Below are 16,353 nucleotides of genomic sequence, written 5' to 3' on the forward strand. Positions count from 1 at the left end.
CTCGACTAGGAAGACGTTGCACGATATAATTATGCTGGAAACACAAAAATCCAAACTTAACATGTGTGAAGTACTTTAAAAATCAGTTTGGAATGCAATAACATAACGCTTATTAACATTATCATAAAAAAGTTTGGTGTGAACTTATCAGTTCTGTATGATCTTCCAAAATTTATTCTAAACAAAAATATATTCTGCAATAGCAATTCATTCCATTTTTTATTGAACTTCAGTGTGGTGGTACACGATTAAAAGAAACACATACTGCCGCCTTTCAATGTATCGACAGCTGTATGCATATAAGGTCTGTTCATAAAGGTTTAAAACTCACAATATCGCACCAAAGACATGTCATAGCGCTGTCTGGTAAGTGGCGATGCCTGGTGATAACCTTTTGTGGTAATATAAGTTTTGCCAGTTCAAAATACTATGATCAGTGAGGTATCATCTTGAAGTGCAAAAACGTTTGAGAGAAAACATCGGGAGAAAAACGCCCGTGCTATAGAGAAACAACTCCTGGCTCTTCCCTCACGATAGCACACCGCTGCTTAACCTGAGTCCTTGGCCAAGAGGAACACAAGTTTGTTTCCCATGTATCAAACTTTTTTTATTTATAGTAATGGAAACAGTTCAAGGGCAAAAAAAAGAAGAAAAAAAAGAAAGAAAGAAAAAAACAATAAAAAAAGTCCGCAAATCACTTACTTGACCTGCACTCGGAACTTTTTTATTATCTAAACTAAAAAACACTTCGATAAAAAAATAAAAAAAACTATTTCATTAAGATTCAAGCTATTAATGACATTCGTTAAGGGCCCGATATGCGCGGTACCGACCAACGCCTAACAGGACTGCTCCAAAAAGTGGTGACGGCGCTGCGAGCGGTGGAGTGAGTGGAGCGTGAAATAAACAAGGCTAAGTTGCAAGCAAACTCCCCAATGTACAAAAGAGAAATTCCGTAACTTTTTAAATAGACTTGTTAATTATTTAGTCGGGCGCTCATCAGGTCCAAATAAGCCCCCCGCCTCTTCCCGTATTTACATTATTAGTTATTTTATTTTTTTACAGATTTCTCTTCCTCAAATTTTAAAGGAACCGCAAAGAAAGTGTATCCTGGCTCTGCGTTATGCCAGGCTTTTATGTGCACTTTTAGAACACACGCCTTTTTATATTATAGTTTATTTTTTTCCTCTCAGTTTCAGGGCAACTTCACAACGATTCGGTTCACCGCCAACCTCAAACATTTCCCCGCCGTCACCAATATTGGCTGACACGCGCCCACGCCCTCCCCGCCGCTCCATTTCCCACCAGCCTCGCCTCCTCCTGCAACGCACTCTTGAAGCTGCAATACTCGATAAAAAAAAGGGTAGAAAACGAGACAAAGCTATCATACAACACCAAAAATAACGGTCCTTTCAAACCAGATACCAAATAAAAAAAGAAGAGTAGAAATTGACGAGACACAGCTATCATTCACAACAGCACTAACAAGGCTGCTCTATCATAACAGCAAATAAAAGAAGTAAAAGTAAAAAATGAGTAAAGAAATCTAGCATACACAACAACAATGACGTCCCTTCCAAGTCGAAAAGGAAAAAGGATGAAAAAAAAGGTAGAAATTGAGGTGACAAGTCTGGCATCGTACACAACACAAAAACAATGATAGCCTTTCGAAACAGCAAACTAACTAGAAATATTAGAAAAAAAGCAGAAAATGAGGTGACAAGACTAGCATACACAACACCAATACAAGGCAAACTAAATAAATAAAAGAAAAGTATAGAAGAAGAGGAGGAGGGACAGGGTATAAGGACAGAAGAGAAGAAGCTTAGCAGGTTAGACGGCCAGGAAAGAAGAGGAGGCGAAGCAGGGTTGAGGGAAAAGAGGAGAGAAGAGAAAGATGGGGTCAGGGTGTGGAGACAAGGAGGAAAGAGCTAGCATACACAGCAACAAAACAGTGAATGATGTCCCTTCCAAAATAGCAAACTAAGTAAAATATATAAAAAAAGAGGTAAAAAACAAAGTGACAAAGCCGGCATACACACACCTCCAATAACAATGAAAACTGAGCAAAACAACACCGAAGCCACAACAAAACAAGAACAACAACCACCACAATATCAACAACAACAACCACCACCACCACACCACTACCCGTCGCCCAGGTGTCAGCTCCATTACCCGCCGCTGCTGCTGAGACAAATAAACAAACCCACCTTTTATGTACGTCATGCTATTACACAAGGAGCGTTAAGGATAGTGTTGTTTCTGGTGTTGGGTGCTCTGTGTGAAGACGTCGTTGGTTGCCTTATGTTTGTTAATTAACTCGACTGGTTTGTATAGCTTTGAATGTATTATGAATAAGCAATTAATTTTCTTCACTGGATTCCGTTTGTGCATATACTTAATTATATTTTTCTATGTATCTATTCATCTCTCTCTCTCTCTCTCTCTCTCTCTCTCTCTCTCTCTCTCTCTCTCTCTCGCTTTCTTTCTTTCCTTTTTCTCTCGCTTTCTTTCTTTTCTTTCTTTCTCTTTTACATTCTTTCTTTCCTCATTTTTTTCTCCTTTTTTTCTTCCTTTCTCTTTCCCTCTCCCTCCCTCCATTCACCCCCACCACCACATCAGTGTCTTAAATTCGAATTGTCAACATCATCTGGGCGTGGGACGGGTCAAGATGCCTACTGATCACCGGGGACCATCCTGCACCTGGGACAGACCGGGAGAAGGGGAAGGGTAAAGGGGCAGGAAAAGAGAGGAAGCGGCGGGGCAGGGCAGTAGTATAAGAGGAAAGAAGAGGAGGAGAAACAGGGTGGGAGGCCAGAAGAGAAGAAGCTTAGCAGGTTAGAGGGACAGGAAAGAAGAGGAGGCGAAAAGTTGGAAAGTTTCGTTTAGTCGGCGCAACATCTGTGGTCATATGCTGGAGAGAGACAGAAGGGAAAGGAAGGCGAGGCAGGGTTGAGGGAAAAGAGGAAAGAAGAGGAAGAGGGGGTCAGGGTGTGGAGACAGGAGAAAAGAGGAGGCGGGACAGGGCTGAAGGAGGGAAAAGAAGAGGAGGAAGACGGGCAGAGGAAGAGGAGAAAAGGAGAAGCTTGTCACGGTACATCAATCACGGGTCACACAAGTAAAACCTTCAACTCGATAATGAATCACTTTCCTCTGTTGATTGAGTTACAAGACTTCAATCACTCTTTGACATAACGGCTGGGACTGAGTGTGTGTATTTATGCGTCTGATTCTTCGTTTTTTCTGTGTCTTTGTAAAACCGTAAAGTGAGCGCTGATTGTATACATGATGAGTGACTTCGTTCGTAATGTGACGGTGTGATATATAACCCCCGATGTAATAATGGATAAGCGTGGCCATTATCAGTCTGCCTCGAGGCGCCGGCGTGAGGGACGAGGCGCCGAGAGTACCCTTAGGAATATTAATAACGTCATTCTTGTTGCAGGGGAAGCTTTTAGCGGCGCGCGAGGGAGATAATGAGAAGCTAATACTCTCTCTCTCTCTCTCTCTCTCTCTCTCTCTCTCTCTCTCTCTCTCTCTCTCTCTCTCTCTCTCTCACCCAACTTTGTGCTTTCCTTCATGATAAACAGACAACATAATGCCGGGGACACGAACCTACTGGCGGACACTTCATCGTCGCCAACTCGCTCACTCTTCACGCAGAAAGAAAGGGTGTTATTTGTCTTCTGGGGAGCCGTGCTGGGGGGGGAGGGAGAAGGATGTCAGTGTGGGGATGTGAAGGCTGAGGTGAGTGTGTATATATATATATATATATATATATATATATATATATATATATATATATATATGTAAGGGGGGAGGGGGGAGGGGGGGGTTTCTGTGGGTGTGTGAGAGAGGAGAGAGGAGAAGTGAAGGGAGAGAGGGGAAAGAAAAGAGGTTTTTTTTTTTTTTTTTTTTTGTGTGTGTGTTGGAAATAACAGAGATTACATCGCATTCCAAATTCAACGCCTTGGCAAAAAAACAAAAGTGAAAAGTGAATTGCCGAGGAAAATCAGAAAATTAGAACCAAGAAAAAATCTGCCTCGAAAAAAAAAAAGAAAAAAAAAAGGGTGAAAAAAATGATGCTGAACTCCCAAGCACAAAAACATTAAAAAAAAAGAAAAAAGAAATGAAATCAAGAGAACACCACGCACAGGAAAAATACTGTACCGTGTAAATCCGAAGTGAAACAACACATGCACAGCAACATTCACACAGAAAAAGAAACAAAAGTGAGAAAACACGCCGAAAACTAGTCCACGAAAGCTAAAACTGCAGGTAACACATAAAATAACAGGTAACACTGCCAGCATATGAAGCGTAGAGTGTAGAGGGGCAGGAAAAGAGAGGAAGAGGCGGGGCAGGGCAGAAGGATAGGAGGAAAGAAGAGGTAGAAGGCCAGAAGAGAAGCTTAGCAGGTTAGAGGGACAGGAAAGAAGAGGAGGCGAGGCAGGGCAGAAGGATAGGAGGAAAGAGGAGGTAGAAGGCCAGAAGAGAAGCTTAGCAGGTTAGAGGGACAGGAAAGAAGAGGAAGGTAGGCAGGGCAGAAGGATAGGAGGAAAGAAGAGGTAGAAGGCCAGAAGAGAAGCTTAGCAGGTTAGAGGGAAAGGAAATAAGAGGAGGCGAGGCAGGGCAGAAGGATAGGAGGAAAGAGGAGGTAGAAGGCCAGAAGAGAAGCTTAGCAGGTTAGAGGGACAGGAAAGAAGAGGAGGCAAGGCAGGGTAGAGGGAAAAGAGGAAAGAAGAGAAAGAGGGGGTCAGGGTGGGGAGACAGGAGTCGAGACAAGATCGTGGGAGTGACACTTTTCTTGTTCGATTTACAGCCTTTGCTATCAATCATCATCATCATCATCATCTAATCGTGGGAGGATTTGGTAAAGTCTACATTTTGAAGCGCGAAATTTTACCCCCTCCCCATTCCCCCCCCATCCCCTCACACGCGTATATCAAGCAAGAGAGAAACATTCGAGTATATCCTTATGCTTCGCTACTAAAGATATTCGCGTCATCAAAACTTAATGTGACACCGATGAAAGAAAAGCGAGGTTCGTCATGACTTACCTTTAACAGACAATAATAAACAATTTAGTAAGGTTCATTCTTCGAGAAAAATTGTTTTTTTATCAGAAAATATGTAAAAAATAACACAGGATTATAAATTGATGAAGTGAAGGACTGATAGGATATATAAAAACGGGGAGAGCTATAATATTAAGTACTGTATATCCCTCTCTTCATTTTCTCTCATTCACCCACACTTTTTTTTGTTGCCCTTGAGCTGTTTCTTTAGCTGTAAAAAAAAAATCTCCCTTCCTATACCTTCATTCCTGTTTAACCATCTTCCTCACTTATCACTTTCTCTTCCGGTCAACTCCCAAATTCGCTGTCTCGTTCCTCCTTTCTTTCATCCTGGCTTCCCCCTATCCATCTTTCTCATTACCCGTTCTCCTCTTTATTCACCTCCCTCACGCCTCCATTACTCCTCGTTATCTTTTACCTTAATCTATCTTCTCATTCTCCACTTCATCATTTTCTCCGCATTTATGTTTTATTTTTTGCCCCTTCGTTATTCTCCGTCGTATATATTTCTGACCTCTTTCTCTCTTATTCCTCAGTTTCCCCTCACTTCATTTTTACTCTTACTTCATGTTTTCTCTCTTAGTTCAATCAGTATTTTGCCCCTCACACGCATATCCATCTTTTTCATTCTCTGTTTCCCCTTCTTTTATCATCCCTCTCTCTCATATCTCCCTTATTTCCCAGTATCTCTTAGTCTCCCATTTTTTTTCCTTTTCCTTTTATTTACCATCCTCCTCCATCAGTGTTTTGCCCCTCACAGACCAATCAATCTTTTTTATTCCTTTGTTCCCCTTTCATAATCCATCCTCCTCTCTATTATCCCCCATTATCTCTTTTAGTCTTATTTTCATTCTTTTATATCTACTTCATTCATTCAGCAACTCACTCACTCCCTTATTCTCCATCACCTCCCCTAGTCTATCTTTTTCATGTTTTTATTTCACTTTCACTAATCTTCCCTCTCTAAGTTTCTCTATCTTTTTTTATCTTCATTCATGTTTTCCCTTCATTCACCACCATCATGTTCCCTCATCTCTCCTTCATTCATCATCATTTCTCTTTTAGTCTATCTTTTTTATTTATTCATCTGTTTCTCTAATCTCATCCTCTTCCCTCATTCATATCTCTCTTAATTATTTATCTCTCATTTTTATTCCTCCCCCTTCAATCACTAACCCCTCCCTCATATCTCCGCCTTCCCATCCTCTCTCTCTTAGCTCAACCAGTGTTTTGCCCTTCACACACCCCTCAATTTTTTAACTCCTCTCCTTCCCCTCCATCCACATCCTCTCCCTCATCTCTTCTCCTTCCCCATCATCTCTCTCTTAGTTCAGACAGTCTTTTCCCCTTTACAGACGTGCCCGACAGCTACCCCATCCTGGTTGTGTCGCGAACCGAGTACTCGCGCGGGGACCAACTTGTGGCCAACTGCACCTCACCTGGAGTCATGCCCGCACCTGATATCGACTGGTTCATCAACGGGGACCAGGTGAGTGGAGTCAGGTGATCAGGTGGAAGGGTGGAGCAAGAGAGGGAGGGGTACAGGGTAAGGGATGCTGTGATATGCAGAGGTGATGTGATTTCGATAGGGTTGTTGTTGCTGGCTGTGGAGAGAGAAGGAGTAGCAGGCGAAAAAAGAGGCGTAAAAAGAGAAGAATGAAGAAAAGGAGGAGCCGGAGGGTGAGGGAGTGAAAAAAAAATTAGGTTTAAATAAAAGGAGGATAGAGGAGGAGGGGTAGGAGGAGGAAGTGAAAAGAAATAGGAAAAAAAGAAAGAAAGGGACGATACTGGAGGAGAAAAAGAAGGAATCATCAGAGGAAAAAGGGAAAAGAAATACCTGAGAACAGAAGCAAAAGCGAATAAAGGCATAAACTGTAAAAAAATATATATATAACACAAGAAAGAAGATGGAAAGAATATATAAGGAAAAGAGAAACCAGGAGTGAAGGATGGAGGAGGAGATGAAAGAGAGAGAAAACGAGGCAAGAGGAAAGTCAAGGAACAGGAAGAAAAAAAACAGAGCAAGATAATGAAGGCGAAGATAAGAAACGAGAACGAGAATGAGAAACTGCGAGGAAAAATGAGCTTGAAAATTCCGAGCACTGAACTGGAGAGGATGAAGAGTGGCAGAAGAGCTAAAGGATTTTTGTGAAGATGAAGAATTAGATGAGGAAATACGACACAAGCGAGAATGATAAATAAAAGGAAGCAAAATGAATGGGACAAAAATATTACAGAACACGAAGAGGCGGAGAAGAAGGAAGACAAGGAGAAGGATGTAGTGGAAAAGGAGGAGGACATGGAGAAAGAGGATGTGGTGGACGGGGAGGAGGAGACGGAGGAAGAGGATGTGTTCAAGGAGGAGGAAACGGAGGAAGAGGATGTGTTCAAGGAGGAGGAAACGGAGGAAGAGGATGTGTTCAAGGAGGAAAGGGAGGAAGAGGATGTGTTCAAGGAGGAGAAAACGGAGGAGGAAGAGGATGTGTTCAAGGAGGAAAGGGAGGAAGAGGATGTGTTCAAGGAGGAAAGGGAGGAAGAGGATGTGTTCAAGGAGGAAACGGAGGAAGAGGATGTGTTCAAGGAGGAGGAAACGGAGGAAGAGGATGTGTTCAAGGAGGAGGAGGAGGAGGAGGAAGAGGATGTGTTCAAGGAGGAGGAAACGGAGGAAGAGGATGTGTTCAAGGAGGAGGAAACGGAGGAGGAAGAGGATGTGTTCAAGGAGGAGGAAACGGAGGAAGAGGATGTGTTCAAGGAGGAGGAAACGGAGGAAGAGGATGTGTTCAAGGAGGAGGAAACGGAGGAAGAGGATGTGTTCAAGGAGGAGGAAACGGAGGAAGAGGATGTGTTCAAGGAGGAGGAAACGGAGGAAGAGGATGTGTTCAAGGAGGAGGAAACGGAGGAAGAGGATGTGTTCAAGGAGGAGGAAACGGAGGAAGAGGATGTGTTCAAGGAGGAGGAAATGGAGGAAGAGGATGTGTTCAAGGAGGGGGAAACGGAGGAAGAGGATGTGTTCAAGGAGGAGAAAGAGGGGGAAGAGGATGCGTTCAAGGAGGAGGAAACGGAGGAAGAGCATGTGGTAGAGGAGGAAAAAGAGGAGAACTAGAAAGAAAAGGAGGTGGATGGGAAGGATAATAAAAAAAAAACAGTCAAAGGAAGGTGATAAGAGCGAAAACAAAAAATAAAGATGTAATGGATATATTTCAGCGATGAGATAAAATTAACAAAGAAAAGAAGTTGTATTTAAAAGAAACATACACCACTTAAGCTTCCAGACAGTTAACCGGTTTCAAACGACAATAACTAACCAGCCAACAATGTAACTATCGAACCAGAAGAATAAGTAGCACCTGAACAGACTAAATAACTAACACACTGACTATTTTATACCTTGATTCAGCCCTTACCCTACGCCCCCTTCCGCCCATTAACATAACCGGAACGAGGCTGCTCAGCTCAATTAAGTAAGTTAAGACTCCTAAATGATTACATATGGGACTCTCTTTTTCCGCTAATGAGGGAGCTAAAAGGGAAATAAAGGTTTTCTGAAGACCCGTTTTCTTTGTGGACCAATTTAAAAGGTGGTGAGGCGGAGAAAGGGAAGGAAGGGAAGGAGGTCGAGTGAAAAGGCCAAGACGCATAAAAAGAAAAGGATGAAAGAGAAAGGGAAGGAAAGAAAGCAGATTAGAACTGGAGTAAGGACAAGAAAGGGGGAATGGAGTAGAGGAGAGGGCGATGGAGGACTGAGGAAAACTTGGTTAAGAAACAAAAAAAAGGAGGCGAGTAACTGGACTGGGAGAAAAGGAGGAGGACGAGGAGGAAGAGGAGGAGGAAGAAAAGGAAGAGGAGCAGGAGGAGGAGGAGGAGGAGGAACAAAGAAACACAAAGGAAGAACAAACAGCAGACCTGCTGGTACTTACGAGGCTGTTTGTGACAAGTTACACCAACTATTTAATCAAAAGTGGAAGATGAAGGACAGCAAAAGCGAAGGCCGTGGTGAGCAAATCAGGGAAGTAAAGTGGCGGACCAAGCCGAGGCAGCAAAACTATATATAGTCGCCGCGGGCAAGTCAGTCAGTTCGGGGGCTCGCCATTCGCGCAAATCCCGAAATAAAAGAAAGATGAGAAGAAGAAAACTAAAAAAAAATACGGGAACAGGTGGAAGATGAAATAAATAAAAACAATAGACAAAATAGTTAAGCAAAAAAGCGGAAAATAAGGAGGAAGGCGAAAGAAATACTAAAAAAATAAATTAAAAACCCACAACATAATTAAGAGAACGAACGAACAACTCTTTTAAACCCCCAAATCACGAGAAAACAAACAAACAAACAAACAAAAATAAACAAAGACAAAAAACACTAGTAAGACAAATAAAAAGATCACCCAAAACCAACACACACACACACACAAACAAACACACACACACACACACACACACACACACACACACACACACACACACACACACACACACACACACACACACACACACACACACACACACAAGGGCGACGGCAGCTCTGTTCTGGCATTAGGCGGAATATTTAATAAGCGCCGTATTAACTCCCCGGCGTGGAAATAACGGTGAGAACCATTCCATCCTTGCTAAACTCATTACCTTTGACTAGCCACAATTAACTCGGCCGCCCACAATAGCCTGCTCATCCGCCCCTCTCGCCCCCTCATCTGTCACACATACACGCCTCAACCCTATTCATATTTCAGTTAATGTGTTCTAGCTTGACCTAATTATTGAAAGGCTTTTATCTGGGCTTTTTTGACTTTCAATAGCCATTTCAGAAGTGTGATGGAGCTTTCGATTGAGAAATGCTGCATATTTAACTTTCCCTTCGCCTGTCACACTCCTACCGTATTCATATTCCGGATAATGTATTTTTAGCTTTACTCGATTATTCAGAGTGTGATATCAGGGCACTTTTGACATTCATTATGCATTTCATCACCACTATGAACTTTCGACTGAGAGAAGTACTAAATATTTCCCTCGCCCCTCGCCGTCCATTCACTCTTACATGTTTATATTCCTGATAATGTATTTTAGCTTGACCTGATTATTGAGTCCCACACCTCGGCACATTTGGCTTTCATTAGGCTTTCCAATAACATATTTCATTTCGATTAAGAGAAGTACTATATGTTTCAATTGATTATCAGCTTTAAAACATAAAAGTCTGTCGATTCCATACCTACTAAAGCTGTGTTGGTATTTCCAAGAGCTGAAATTGAAATACCAGTTTGTTCAGTCTAAAAGAGGAAACCTAAACACAAAGGCTAATTCACTTTTACACAAGCTGCATTACGATTTACAGAGAAACAAAAAGCGAATTGGTCAAACATTAGCTTCTTTTTTCTTCTCTTACTTCTCCAACTCCTTCTCCTCCTTCTTCTCTCTCCTTCTCTTTCCCTTCCCTATTATCCTTACTCTTACTCTTTTTCTTTCCCTCTCCCTCTCTCTCAGGTGGACAAGGAACACAGTCAAGTGGTGACGGAGGTCATGTCGTCAGTGGGGCTCCTCTCGCCCACCTCCATGCTTCGCCTCCGCCTCACGCCCCGTCACTTCAAGGAGGGCCGGCTCCAGCTCACCTGCCGCGCCTCCCTCGGCCTCCTGTACCAGCAGAACTCAGACGTGATCCTCACCGTCCCGGGCAAGACAGCGGCGCCCTCACAGAAACTCTACGGGGCGGGTGTGTAGGATTTGAGTATGTGTGAGAGTGAGTGATGTTGAAAATGAGTATGAAGAGTAGGAATAGAAGTAAAAGTAAGAAGGGAAGAGAGAGGGAGAGGAAGGGAGGGAGGAGAAGAAGGAGGAGAAGAAAATAGAGAAGAGGGAGGAGAGTGAGAAGGAAAGATAGAGGAGATAGATTTTTTGGTTTACACACACACACACACACACACACACACACACACACACACACACACACACACACACCAGGAGCGGCTGAATATCGTGTTTCGTGCATGCAGACGCCTGAGGTGGGGCGAGGAATTGGGCGGACGGGAAAAGAAGGCGGCGGTGATGTGATGGTGCTGGGGGGGGGGGAGGAAGGGGGCGGGCAGGAGAGAGAGAGAGAGAGAGAGAGAGAGAGAGAGAGAGAGAGAGAGAGAGAGAGAGAATCTGATTTCACTGTGTGTGTGTGTGTGTGTGAGTGTGTTTATAGGATGAGGTCCAATAATCAATAACCTTCTGAAACATTTATTGTCCCATTTCCATGCTGTGTCAAGCTTGTCTATACAATATTTTCCTTCTGCAGCAAAAGACTGACTCTGCCTCCCTCAGGTTCCGTGGTGGGCGCCAACCTGGTCATGTTCTTCCTAACCTGCCTGGTGACCCTGTTCCTGCTGGTGATGTAGTGGTGACCTCGATGTGCCGGGCTGCTGTCGCGCTTACACCCGCGGCGGTCCTCGGCACCCTCGGGCTCTTCCCGCCAGGCGGTAGACACGCCCTGCCCTGGCGACCTGACAGTGACCTCACGATCCAGTGATTTACTTATGAGTGACATGGACGCGTGTCCTCGTCTTATCAATGGCCCGCAGGACACAGGTGACTCTTGCCCACCGGCCACCGTAGAGTTGTTGTCCCGGACAAGTGCAGTGGAGGGCGGCCCCTCTCCCCGCGGACAGAAAGCGGGACCTCAGCTGGCCAGCCCTGTGGGGACAGCGGGCATGACCGTCTCAGCTCTGTCTCGAGCTGAGCCGACCGTGCCAGCCGACTACGTGGTGACGACGCCGACATGTATGGCAGTGCCAGGTGAATTTTACACTAGTGAGTCAGTAGTGCCAATAGAAAACTGTTTCGGGCAAAGAAGAACCATTGCCGAGCACCCGCCCGTGCCAACTCCTCCGCCCTGCGCCTCCCAGGACGGCGGGCCCCACAGCGACACGTGGAGGGCGAGGATGGAGTCATTCATGCCGAGAAGACTCAACGCCCGTCAGCCGAGGCCGCAGGAACCATGCACCCAGCCCATGAACAACACTTCGTCAAACCCTGCTCGCTCGGTGTCCCTTGGTGCCTGTGTCCGGGGCCGCTGTGAGGGGTTTGCGTGCATGGCTGCGCCCCCAATGTCGCCCATGCCACCATACAAAGCCCAGTGCCATGAAGACGCTTCCCTGATTACCCGTAAAAATCAAAACTCGCCTCAGTCTCCTTATCGGTGTCACATGAGGTCACAGTCTGACCTCCCAGCGCCACACACCTACTCCGAGCGCCGGGAGAGTCAGAAGGTAGCTTTGCCCTCTGTAGACTTGTCTGTGTCTCACAACCCGGCCCGCTGGAACTCTTCGCCTCGGTTCCCTCCCTCGAGGCACGTGGCTGGAGGAGCGACGCGGGTTGACCGGTCCACGCCGTCTCCGGTGCGTTGCTCCACACCGTCGCTAACCGCCGGGGACTGCGCGTCACGACCTGTGGACCCTGCTGTGGGCGACGCTGCTCGTTCGGAGTGTGTTTCTTCCTGCGTCCAGTGGATCCACGACCCGGCGCCCCCCTGGCCCGGCACGAAGGCTCCACAGGCCAGGACGCTCTCCGCCGTCCAGCGAGAAGTGGGATTCGAAGCACAGCAGCTACCAACGACCGTGCCACAAAGACAGCCGGTGGAGGCCAGCGTTCAATGGTATTCACACTGCCTGGGTTCTGGCCGCAACGTGAGACGCCAGGGTGAGGGCACAATGGCAACAAAGGCCACTTACTCGCCGACACTAAACGCTCGAGCGCCCTGCTGTCAAAGCCAAAGCCAGGTGAACAATGGTGCCGTGTGTCTGCATTCAGTGCCGTCACGATCGAGCGTCGGTAGTCCTAAGTTTAAAGTTAAATTTGTTAAAGGAGAGACACAGTGTGTGACGCATCAAAGTGCCCCTCCGGCCCCCAAAGCAAACTCAATTAAGATTCCCGAGGATACGAACCCGAAGCCGCCGGAGTGCTCGGTGGCGTTCTAGGGCGCGGGGGACGAGCGGTCTAGGCCGGCGCTCAGGGTGTGTTCGTGGAACTGGTCGGCCGCCATTTGTTGAAGGCGCCGAATTCCAGTGACTGGGAATGTGTGGCTCAGGTTTCAAGTGGACTGAGCGGCGCTGATCCAGTGATCGGAGACAGACGAGACAAGCGGCCAGACGCGCCCCGGTGCTCCGACTAGACTTCCATCTCCTTACAAATATATACTTACTTATATTCCCTTTATGATGTTGCTCTATGAAGTATGTGTCGTAGTCATGCTGTAGCGGCGTCCCAACCTTTCTGTGGCTTCCATTCGCTGTACCTTAAGTGAAGCTCCAATATGGCGGGTGTATCGACCTAAGGTTAGGGTTAAGGCGTTGCTGTAATGAGGCGCGTGTTAGGCAGGCGCAGGACACACTAAGCAGAAGCCATGTGAGACTAAGTTAACACAGAATTAAAGTCTTTTACATGAAACACGAGCTTGTGAGGTGAGATGATGATTCGCTTTCTCATTAGTTTTCGAATTCCACCTTAATGAGGAACCGCATCTCGTCTTTCTTCTCTCCGCTGAGAAATGACTTGGTGCAAGTCAGTTCCCGAGACACAAGCGAATTCCCTCCTACTTTTTCTCTTTTACTGACATTCCATTTTCTCTCCGGCTCCGGGAAAGCCTTTATAATTTACCTTCTTTTCTTTCTTCCTCCAGCAGTGACGCAACTTTTTTGGTCTTCTTACAATATCTGATTCCACTGATGAATTTGAACTTATTCAACTTCCCTACTTTCCTCGACCACTTCATTTTCTGGATGGAAAAGAAAGCGTTCCTTTAAGAAAAAAAGGGACTATGCCGTGGTAGGGCTTCGCTGTATGCATTGCCTAGCAGAGACAACTATACAGAGTTTCAGTCCTAGAAAAAAAAAAGCCAAGAAGCGTTCCAGGTCACACAGGGTTAATTAATCTAACGAAGCCGATCTACTGAGCTTTCTCGTTTCTTTACAGAACACTTAGATAGAACAATACAGTAAAAACTAAGACTTAAGGTAACCTCAGTGTGTGTGTGTGTGTGTGTGTGTGTGTGTGTGTGTGTGTGTGTGTGTGTGTGTGTGTGTGTGTGTGTGTGTGTGTGTGTGTGTTTTTGAGTGCGTGCGTGCGTGCGTGCGTATGTTTGCTTGCATGCGTGTGTGGTTGTGTGTGTGTGTGTTTGCGTGCGTCCGTGTGTGTGTGTGTGTGTGTGTGTGTGTGTGTGTGTGTGTGTGTGTGTGTGTGTGTGTGTGTGTGTGATGGGTGGGTGCGTGCGTGCATGCGTGCGTGTATGTGCATCCGTGTGCGTGTACCCGTGCGCACATGCTTACCTTAAGCCTCTCTGTACACACTCCTCCCACCTCCTCTCCGGCAGGCCACGTGATGCTGGCGAGGGAATGGCTAGCTCCCTTTGGCTGTCACAAGATCCCAAAAGGTAAAACAAACATTTATCTTGCTCAAAAATGTATCATTGCATAAAATTCGCCTACGTATAATGACAAATTGTAGACCATCATTTTCGGAAATCGTCGTAACAAACTATTATGTAACTGCTTTTTTATGTTGCCTTAACGACGCAATTGAGGTGATAACGAAGAATATATAAACAACCACTACCAATTAACAAACGTGTGTTATAAGGGACTGTAAAATAAGTGTATAACAAGTTTTTTTTTCTGTCTTGACTTCCCCAGTGGCAGGGAAAGGAGGCCATGAGAGGTGATGGAGGGAGAATGGGTGGAGAAGAGGGGGCTGGTGGACTGGAGGCAGGAGGGTGGTTAGCACGCATCACACGGCAACACTACCGCCAGACAACAACACCCGACACAATCTTACACCCCACTCTTAACAAGTTACGCGATTCATGAGGGAAGGAGAGGCAGGGAAGAGTCAGGAAAGAAGTCAGGATACAAAACAATAAAACAAAACAGCAACACAAGATAACCCCAGCACCAGACACAAGCTTACAGCCCATTAACAAGGGGAGGAGAGACGCACGAGAGAGGAAGCAAAGAAGCCAGGCAAAAAGACAGCACACAAATAAAACCACATCAACAGCAACGCCGCAACACTTCATAAAGCAACACCAACACCAGACACACCTAGGCGACGCTCGTAACACCCTCCCCCCTCTCTGCAGGTTACACGATCCAAGGCATGACATCAACCTAATATAACTCATGGCTTCCGCACAGCCACCAGCACATTTAGAAAACTCGAAAACAGGAACTTCCGCAATATATTCAGTGAAATCATAATACGTATGAAACGAAATTATTAGATACACATATTTTTAGGACGAAACCAAACCCCCCAAAAGCTTAGTCGCTGTTATAAGAGAGCAAATAATATAACAGCAAAGAAACCACATTATCACACACATGATCTTCGGCATTAGGTTCATAGGGTTTGTAATACGAATGATCCGCTTAGGTTAGATTCACCTAAACAACAAGGTCATACATACATACATTATATAGGAAGAAAACTCCATCCCAAAGCGTTTTTAACATTGCTGTAAGACGAAAGAATGAACGTCACACAAACAAACACAAAAAAAGCTAAATAAATAAAGATACTCGAAACTGGACACACACACACACACACACACACACACACACACACACACACACACACACACACATATATATACACACACACACTCACACACACACAAACAAAAATAAAGATAAATAGATAAATAAACAAAAGATAAAAATATAAATACTAGACAACACAGACATCTGATCCACCTTCACTTTCCATCACCAGACATGTCCTCCTCCTCCTCCTCTTCTTCCTCCTCTTCGCTTGTCCCTCGAGTCGCAAAGAGTGAAGCCAAAACATTACCATAGTCTTAACTAACGACGGCAGTGTTAAGTAATGGACGTGTTACTACTCCTCTATGTCATTTATGTGCAAAGTATTTATTCAAAGGGTCATAAAAAAAGTCAAGCCCGTAGTGGGTAGTTTGATGTACCGGGAAAATATACTAATAAACTTATTTATACAAACTGTGTGTCTTCATTTGTCCCTTTCCTCCTTTGTCCGCCTGTCTTTCCTTCCTCTAATATCTCTCTCTCTCTCTCTCTCTCTCTCTCTCTCTCTCTCTCTCTCTCTCTCTCTCTCTCTCTCTCTCTCTCTCTCTCTCTCTCTCAAAATGTGATACCAAATTTAAAGTATTTTCTTCTCTCGTCTGAAAGTTAAAATACACGTTGTAAGAAGATAAGCTGCCTTTAGAGTATAAGGGAGAAAAAGAGAATACAAAAGGGAGGAGGAGGAGAGGGAGAAGATAAAGGAGGAGGAG

General features: G+C 45.1%; 1 protein-coding gene across 1 annotated transcript in view; it reads left to right on the top strand.

The window, feature by feature from the left end:
* LOC127009312 (uncharacterized) overlaps positions 1-16,060 on the top strand; it is a 54,990-nt gene extending 38,930 nt beyond the window's left edge. Inside the window, exons 3-5 of the mRNA XM_050882264.1 lie at positions 6,437-6,570; positions 10,560-10,785; positions 11,379-16,060. Coding sequence (XP_050738221.1) covers positions 6,437-6,570; positions 10,560-10,785; positions 11,379-11,452 — 434 coding nt within the window. The 3' untranslated portion in view covers positions 11,453-16,060. The remainder of the gene's footprint in view (positions 1-6,436; positions 6,571-10,559; positions 10,786-11,378) is intronic.
* Positions 16,061-16,353: the final 293 nt, after the last annotated feature.

This window comes from Eriocheir sinensis, chromosome 40 (assembly GCF_024679095.1).
Source record: "Eriocheir sinensis breed Jianghai 21 chromosome 40, ASM2467909v1, whole genome shotgun sequence".
Classification (NCBI taxonomy): Eukaryota; Metazoa; Arthropoda; class Malacostraca; order Decapoda; family Varunidae; genus Eriocheir; species Eriocheir sinensis.